The following is an 8,901-nucleotide window of genomic DNA, read 5'->3' on the forward strand; positions in this document are numbered from 1 at the left end:
TATATCCACAAAATAATAATTATTATTCTTTTTAGAAAATAAAATAAAATGAAGGCTTCCTCGGACAATCGACAAAGACTTTAGCTTGAGTTAAAGGGTGTGGAGCGTGAGTTGCACGCGCCGTCTGAAACACGTCACCTTGGAAAGGGCGGGGAACAACGAGAAGCTCTTCAACCATTTAAAAACTCTCTCTTTCTCTCTCTCTCTCACCATCACCCCAAAAGGACCTCTCTCTGATCTGTTTCTCTCTCTAAAGCTCTGTAGAGTTGGAGAGAGAAAGCGTGTATGAGATTAAGATTGGATTAGATTAAGATAATAATAACTGCGAACGAGATTGATTGATAATAGTAATACTGAATAGTCTCTCAGGTTTTCAGCTGAAGAAAACTCTGTATGTAACCTAAAAAAAAATCCAATCTTTTTCTCTCTCTCTCTTTCTCTCCATATATATATATTTTGTTAATATATATATAAAAAATTAAAATCTGGGCATCTTAAAAAGGGCCAAGAATTCTCTAATATTTTTATTTTTGACCTCCAAATGCACATGGCTTCTTGGGTTTCTCTTCTCTTCTCTTCCACATTTGTTTTTCCTTCTTTCTTTTTTTGTAATTTTTAGTTTTTCTTTTACATCACATGCTCTGCTCTCTCTCTCTCTCTCTCTCTCTCTAATTCAATAGTATTGAAAGCTTTTGACTCATCAGTTGAAGAGATTCCCCAGATCTACAGTGAAAGTTTTAACCATTCCCATCTTCAGTTTCTTCTTCTTCTTCTTCTTCTGGTTTAGACTTTAGAACAAAGCTTCAGGTTCTTTACTGTGAGGCCTTTTCATTCATTCAAAAACAAAAAAGGTTAGCTTTTTTTTTGTTTAGTTTTTGTGGCTTTATTGAATCTCTGTTTTGATCTTAATTTCATTACTTTAATTTTAAGCCTTTTCTTTTTCTTTTAATGATCCAAATTCAGGTCTTAATTCTGGATTTGGGTTTGGTTTTTCTGACATGGGCAGAGTTTTATTTCACTTTAAAACCCAACTGAATCATCAAACCGAGAATTTTCATTACGTTTACATATTTGCAATATGGGAATTTATTTATTTTTAATATAAAATTTTATTATGGTCTTTTAAAAGTTCAATTATTCGTTCTAATGGTAGTTACATCATAAAAAAGAACTTTTTTTTACATTGACGGCGGAATTTGTACATTAAAAAAAGCTACTTTAACACACCTAGAAATGATGTTATTTTTCTTACTTAAATACATAATGTGTTATATATCTATATGTATCTTTGTTATTCAGGTATCAAACTTGTTCCACAAATTGTTGGGGAATTGAATGAGGACCAGAGATTATTGACATGGGATTTTGTGTAAGATTACTTTAGATGAATAACACTAGAGTTTGGGTTGAAACAGAGAGAGTTATAGCCAAAGTTTCGTGTTTTTGTGAGCTGTTTTTGGACAGTAAATTAGTTGAACTTGAATGATACCATCAGTTAAACTTTCATGGTTTGCGAGATGGAGGAGACCGATCATCGAATCGAAGAAATGGACATCGAAATCCTGCCTTCTATGTGGCCTGAAGATATTGGATTTGATGCTGGAAAACAGTTCAATGTGGAGAGACCAGGACAAGATCAAGACATGTTAGAAGAAGTTACAATAATGGACGAGCCAACCATAGTTGATTTCCAGAGACTTATAGAGCTAACCAACTACAGCGAAAAGGGCTCTTCTCAGTTAACATACCTTGTTAAACACTGGGAGTACAAACAAGCCAATGCTGTGAGGTTGTTAAGAGAAGAGCTTGACATATTAAGCAAGCAAAGGGAGGAAGTTGAGCTCAAGAAGTTGGAGATTTTGGAAGAGCATAGATTCGAAGAAGACACTTATGGCGATAAACGTCCTATTTCGATTCTAGATGGTGTTTATGACATATGGCCGCCTGTTCCTCGTGTTAGAAACGATGTTGTTGTTCAAAACAAGAGTGTTGAGATTGATGCTGAGTATGACACTGTTGTGTATTGGAAACAAAGAGCTTTGCATTTGGAGAAGCGTTTGCAGGCTAGTGTGGATAGAGAGAATGCTCTTGTTGAGAAGTTGGAGGAAAGCATCAAAGATCTCGAGAGGCAATCCTCACCGGTTGAAGAACTGTCTCAGATTTTGAAGAGAGCAGATAATTTCTTGCACTTTGTGCTTCAGAATGCTCCTGTTGTTATTGGTCATCAGGTAAATAGCTGTTTAAATTATGTTAAAATCATGTTTTGGATTGGACCCTTTTAACTCTTTTGATGAAATTCTCTTATAGGACAACGAATTGCGGTACCGGTTTATCTATAATCACTTCCCAAGTTTGCACGAGCAGGTAATTTAGTTGAATTGCCATTCTTGTAGGTTTGGTGTGGTTGTTGAATAGTTTCTTGTAAGTGGTTCAAATTGCTGTTTTTTGAACTATTTCAGGATATTATAGGGAAAACAGATGTAGAAATTTTTACCGGAGCAGGTGTCAAAGAATCTCAAGATTTCAAAAGAGAAGTTTTGGAGAAGAAATTGCCAGCAAAAAGGGAGATCACTTTTGAGACAGAATTGTTTGGTTCAAAGACTTTTTTGATATATGTTGAACCAGTCTTTAGCAAGTCAGGAGAGACTATTGGTATTAATTATATGGGGATGGATGTTACTGATCAAGTAAGTGGAATTTGGCAGGTTAATATTTTTTTTCTTTTCTTATAATGATGATTAAAGGTTACTAAGATTTTGGATTTATTGAACAACAGGTGAGAAAAAGAGAAAAGATGGCAAAGGTAAGGGAAGAATTAGCAGTACAAAAAGCCAAAGAAACAGAATTGAACAAAACTATTCACATAACAGGTTCAATCTCTTTCGCTAGAAATGGCCTCAAGACCCGAGTAGAAGACTATTATTAGTACTCTTTTGTTATCTAACTTTGGAATATTTTTGCAGAGGAGACAATGAGAGCAAAGCAAATGCTGGCAACAATGTCTCATGAGATAAGATCTCCACTCTCTGGAGTTGTAAGCATGGCTGAGATTCTTACCACCACAAAGCTCGACCGCGAGCAGCGTCAGCTGTTGGAAGTCATGTTATCTTCGGGAGATTTGGTCCTCCAACTGATTAACGACATCCTTGACCTTTCTAAGGTCGAGTCAGGTTCGGGATTAAGCCCTGAGTTTAAATGTTACTTGTGGCGATAATTGAGATTCTAATTCGACATCTTTACTAATATTTCTCAACTTTTTCCTTTCATTAAATTCCTTCCATAGGAGTAATGAAGTTGGAGGCTACAAAATTTCATCCGAGAGAGGTAGTAAAGCATGTTCTCCAGACTGCTGCAGCATCCTTGCAGAAAGTTTTGACTTTGGAAGGGCATGTTGCAGATGATGTTCCTATTGAGGTAAGTTTATACTGTAATCTTATTGAGAATTGAACAGTTTACAAAGGCAATAACACATAAATAATTTTTGCGTGACAACTTCAGGTCATTGGAGATGTTCTAAGAATTAGGCAAATTCTTACAAATTTGATCAGGTACTTAGTCTTTTAAAAGATGGGATTCTTTTTCAGTGTGTGTGTTAAATGAGTTGGATGATAAATTCTGTAATTTTGACTTTTTTTTTGCAGCAATGCAGTGAAGTTTACTCATGAAGGGAAAGTTGGGATAAAACTTTATGTGGTACCAACTCCATCATGGGGAAGAGAAGAAGGGTGTAATGAGCAGTTTAATGCTGAGCAATCAACATCTCCAGAAAATGGTGTTAAAGAGGAAAAACCAAAATCTCATCACAGCCATGTAAACGGTTCTTCTTATCAGAACCATTCCAATGGTGGTGAACCTAGAACTCCAAACAAGACTGAAGCCCCAAGGACTGCAGATATGGATCAAGATCAATCTCATTCTTCTGAAACCACAGTTTGGATAAGATGTGATGTGTATGATACAGGAATTGGTATCCCAGGTATCTATAGTTTATATAATCATTTGTATTGAACCAATAATAACTAAACTATTAGTACTTAATAACTTATTATATGTTCTCAATAACTTGTATCAGAAAATGCTCTGCATACTTTGTTCAAGAGGTACATGCAAGTTAGTGCTGATCATGCTCGAAAATATGGTGGGACTGGATTAGGATTGGCTATATGCAAGCAACTGGTAAAACCATATAGTTATTGCAAGTCAAGAAACATGTTGCTTTTGCTGTTTTTTTCTTTCAATGTTGTAAACTTGAACGGATGTTGATACTCCATAAACTTTTGTAGGTTGAGCTTATGGGGGGTCGTCTCACAGTGTCTAGCCGAGAAAAATATGGATCCACATTCACTTTTATACTTCCTTACAAAGTTTCAAATGGAAGTGATAGTTCTGATGACTCTGATGAACTTTCTGATATGGCTAATCATGACACTGCATCTGATGATGCAACCGAGAGCTATTTCCAGTTCCAACCGCACACTTTAGGTTCTCTATTCAATTCCAATGGCTCCAGTAGGACTCAGAATCTACTACCCCACAAGATTGGCTTTACCACCTCACATAAACCCAACGGTTTGCCGCCTACTTCTTATGCCTTTGCCTCTAGTGACTGCATACCCGAAGAGACAGTTTCAGTTGTAAAAACAATGTCAGAACCAGAAATTTCAGCAAATAAAGAAAATGGAGTTTTTGAGAGGAAAAAGTGTCAAGATAACACAAAGGATCAGCTCCAAAATACTGGTACAGATCCACCAACTCATAATGCAGAGGCAAGTAAGGACTCATTAGAAGTGTCACCATGTCAAAAGCAGGGGAAATCTGAACCAACAGTACCATGTTCAACCTTAGAACCTAAGATACTTCTTGTTGAAGACAATAAGATCAATATCATGGTGGCGCAGTCGATGATGAAGCAACTAGGCCACAGTATAGAAGTGGTGAACAATGGCGCTGAAGCTGTGAAAGCAATTCAGCGCCGCCCTTATGGTCTTGTTCTAATGGTAATTTCAGTACTCTGAGCTTGTTTGATAGTAACAAAAAATGTTAATCATGATGATGATTGTCTAAACTTTACTCTTCATTTTACTGTTATAGGATGTTCACATGCCGGTTATGAATGGTCTCCAAGCTACAAGAATAATCCGTTCTTTTGAGGAAACTGGCAGTTGGGAAGCTGCAAAAAAAGCTGGAATCGAACTCAGCGATTCTTCTTTGCAAAACGGTCACGCCATTATGCCATCCACAAAGCGAATTCCCATCATTGCGGTGAGTATTTTCTGTGTACTCCTACTAAGTTTAAGTATGTTTACTTTTCATACGATCATCTTTATCTATCAAATTTTGGTGCTTTAAATCATATGCAACTACACATTGTCAAAATTTTTGAAGCTATGTTGTCAATGGTGTTTGATAACCAAATTTAGACACACTGATGTAAAATAAAGGAGTTCTTGGCAAAATAGTTTTTTTTTAGTCACCATCGTGTAAAATGATCAATTTTCATCAATTATTTTAAAAGAAATTATCATTGAGAATTTGAGATGCATCATAATCATGGCTTATATATTTATCCAAATGCTAACAAGATTATTTGGCTGAACATAAAAATGCAGATGACAGCAAATGCATTGTCAGAGAGTGCTGAAGAGTGTTATGAAAATGGTATGGACTCGTTTGTATCAAAGCCAGTAACTTTTCAGAAGTTGAAACAGTGTCTTGAACAATTTTTACCTCCATAATTTTCTATTTTATTGTAAATGTCATGCTTGTGTATAAAAAAGTTAAAAAAGAAAAAAATGAAGGAAAGATGACATGGTAGGAAAGTTTTGTAATCAAAGTATCATGTTTTTCTTAGCTATTTGCATATGGTTATTGAATTGTACATAGCTATACTCACTCAAAACCTTAATGTTAGTTCAGTTTTCAAAGGAATGAACAAACGCCGGTAGTCTAGTTGGTTGTTGGCGTCAATTGAGTTAGATTCTCACTGCCTATTTATTATTTATTTTTAGCTTATATATATTTATATGCTTTATTGATATGAATTAGTGCATTTCAAAATAATTTACAATCTGCCCACTTTCAAATAACCTGCCCAAACTAACATGAAAAAATTAATAAAAAATACAACATGAAAAATTTGAGTTTCATTTCAAATTGCTCAATTATTATATAATTATTATATTGGGAGAGTTTAAATTTTTTGCAACCTACCCAATATAACTTGATCGGTCCAATTTAGATTTATTTTTTATTTTGTATTTATATAATTATTTGTTATATATTATATAAAATTGAATTCAAATTAAATTTAAAAAAAGAAACCATAGATTTTAAAAAAACAATTATTCAAGTTACAAGTTCAAACTAAAAATATAAAAAAATAGTTAAAAATTTTAGTTTTTGATTTTTTAAAAAAAAAAAGTTTCGGTGTGTACTTGCTTAAACCGTCTAACCTAATAATTGGGTTGATTTTTTTTTTTTTTTAATTAGACAAGTTACTTGCCTAAATTTATAATCAAGTTGGCTTTAGAAGTTTGCACTAGTTGAAAATACACCCAAGTCATCCAAACACTCCTAAATTATCAACTCTTTAGTAAATATCAAAGCATGAACTAAATCAATCAAACAAAATGTTAAAGAAATCTTTAAAGGCTAGTTATATTTACAAATATTTTCTATAAGGCTCCACGTCAATTCTTTAATTATTACCTTACATTTAAGCCTTTTTACTTGAAGAACATTTTCCGGTCAAGTGTGTTGGCTTTCTTGCAGCACAAGGAATTTGAAAATTGCACACTAATAAAAATTTAAGAGAACATAACAAAAATATGGCAAAAAATAAATTACTTTCTATATTTATAGGCATAAAACTTATGCCACAAAATGTAGTAATTCTAGCAAAAAAAAAAAAGTTTAAAATATGAGAATCCTACACAATACTATGAACAAAATACCACAAACAAAAATACACTCTTTCTCTGACTTTTCTTTTTCTCTCCATCTCTCATGTATCTTTCACTCACTCTCTCCATTTTCTCTCACAACAATGGTGGCCAACCATTTACTCTCACAACAATGGGAGCTCTCTCACATCAGCAAATGGACGACGTACCTCCGGTCACCGCCGACACCATCTCTGATTTGTCTTCTTCTTCGCTTTCTTCTTCATTTTCGCATTCTTCTTCTTCTTCTTTACGTCCTTTGCGTCTTCTTTGTTGTTTCAGATTTTTTTTTTTCCAGATATGATTTTCTTCCCCAGATCTGGTTTTTATTTTCCAAATCTGTCTAAGTAACCAGTTACTGCACGATTTTGTTTTGTTTTTAGATCTGAGTTTTTTGTGGACCTAGCTGTAACCGATTACCTTATTTAATATCATTTTTGATGGTTGTTTTTAAATCTGATTTTGTTTTTCAGATTTGGTTTTCTTTATAAAACTACCTAAGTAACCAGTTACTATCACGATTTTGTTTTGTTTTCAGAGCTGAGTTTTTTGTGGATCTAGCTGTAACCCGTTACCTTATTTAATCTCATTCTTCATGGTTATTTTAAAATTTGATTTTAGTTTTCAGATTTGGTTTTCTTTATAAAACTACCTAAGCAACCAGTTACCTTCTTCGATCTTCTTCTTCTTCTTAGTTATTTTCATATCTGATTTTGCTTTTCAGATGTAGTTGTTTTTTTTAAAGATTTGGCTAAGTAACCAGTTACCAATCAATTGTTATTTTGATAGGGGTAACCAGTTACCACCACCTTCTTCTTCTTCTACTTCTCAGATTAAATTTTTATTTTTTAATTTTTTTTTTCTAAATTTGCCAGTAACCAGTTACACTCTTCAATGAGCAAGAGTTCCCATTCAAGTCAGGCTTTCTAAACACACATCAACCTGAGAATCAGATTACTGTCCATGTTCTCTTCTGGTCTGCTTCCTTTCACCATAACAGGTCCTTTCCAACCAGTCAAATTGATAGTACTTATCTAGGGAATACCAGGACACCACCTGACTTGGAACCATCCATTTCACTCGACAATCAGGTAGACTCAACTAACCATATTGTTTCTGGTTTTGATATGACTAATAACTCTCCTAATACTTCTTCTAGCTCCAAAGTTTCATCTACAACATCTTCTCAAAGCCATTCTACAGAACCCCACATGCCTCCATAGATGAACATGCCTCCATTCATCCTATGGTAACCCGATCCAAAGCAGGGATCTTCAAACCAAAAGTCTACTCGGTCCAATCACAGTGGGAACCTATAAGTGAGGAACCATATTCAGTAGAGGAAGCCTTATCCCATGATGGATGGACATGAGCTATGATGGATGAGTATGAAGCACTAGTTAAGAATGGAACTTGGAAATTGGTTCCAAAGACACCACAAATGAACATTGTTGGAAACAGGTGGGTTTTCAAAGTCAAAAGAAACTCAGATGGAACTTTTCAGAGATATAAAGCGTGGCTCGTGGCGAAAGGGTACAACCAAAGACCAGGACTCGACTTCAGTGAGACATACTGTCCAGTTATTAAAGCCTCTACTGTTCGAATAGTCCTTACAATAGCAGTAGTAAAAGAGTGGGATGTGAGGCAACTGGACATCAATAATGCATTTTTAAATAGACATCTAGAGGAAGAAGTATTCATGAACCAGTCGCAAGGTTTTGAGGACAAAAACAAACCTGAGTTTGTGTGTAAACTGAAAAAGTCTCTCTATGGTCTAAGACAAGCACCTAAAGCTTGGTTTGATAGATTGAAAGAAACTTTGGTTGGATGGAACTTTAAGAACTCCAAGGCAGATTCGTCTTTGTACATTTACAAAACTCCATTATTAATCATCCTAGTGCTCATATATGTCGACGATATCATAGTAACTGGAAACAATGATGTAAAGTTGAAGCAATTT

The 8,901-nt window shown here is 34.7% G+C and overlaps 1 protein-coding gene across 1 annotated transcript; it reads left to right on the plus strand.

Moving 5' to 3' along the window:
- Positions 1 to 233: 233 nt before the first annotated feature.
- Positions 234 to 5,975, plus strand: LOC133803892 (histidine kinase 5). Its single transcript, XM_062242032.1, has 13 exons — positions 234 to 851; positions 1,300 to 2,228; positions 2,308 to 2,364; positions 2,460 to 2,687; positions 2,777 to 2,870; positions 2,964 to 3,170; positions 3,284 to 3,414; positions 3,499 to 3,548; positions 3,642 to 3,976; positions 4,073 to 4,176; positions 4,284 to 4,997; positions 5,092 to 5,262; positions 5,610 to 5,975. Exons 2-13 carry the CDS (start codon positions 1,506 to 1,508, stop codon positions 5,733 to 5,735), a joined length of 2,940 nt encoding a protein of 979 aa, XP_062098016.1. The 5' UTR covers positions 234 to 851; positions 1,300 to 1,505; the 3' UTR covers positions 5,736 to 5,975.
- Positions 5,976 to 8,901: the final 2,926 nt, after the last annotated feature.

Source organism: Humulus lupulus, chromosome X, assembly GCF_963169125.1.
Source record: "Humulus lupulus chromosome X, drHumLupu1.1, whole genome shotgun sequence".
Lineage (NCBI taxonomy): Eukaryota > Viridiplantae > Streptophyta > Magnoliopsida > Rosales > Cannabaceae > Humulus > Humulus lupulus.

Bases quoted from the DNA above. Each gene is read 5' to 3' on its own strand.
- LOC133803892 (XM_062242032.1), top strand. From the start codon at position 1,506: ATGGTTTGCGAGATGGAGGAGACCGATCATCGAATCGAAGAAATGGAC. The intron at 3,171-3,283 runs GTTCGGGATTAA...TTCCTTCCATAG, and splicing joins CCTTTCTAAGGTCGAGTCAG to GAGTAATGAAGTTGGAGGCT. The intron at 3,415-3,498 runs GTAAGTTTATAC...TGACAACTTCAG, and splicing joins CAGATGATGTTCCTATTGAG to GTCATTGGAGATGTTCTAAG.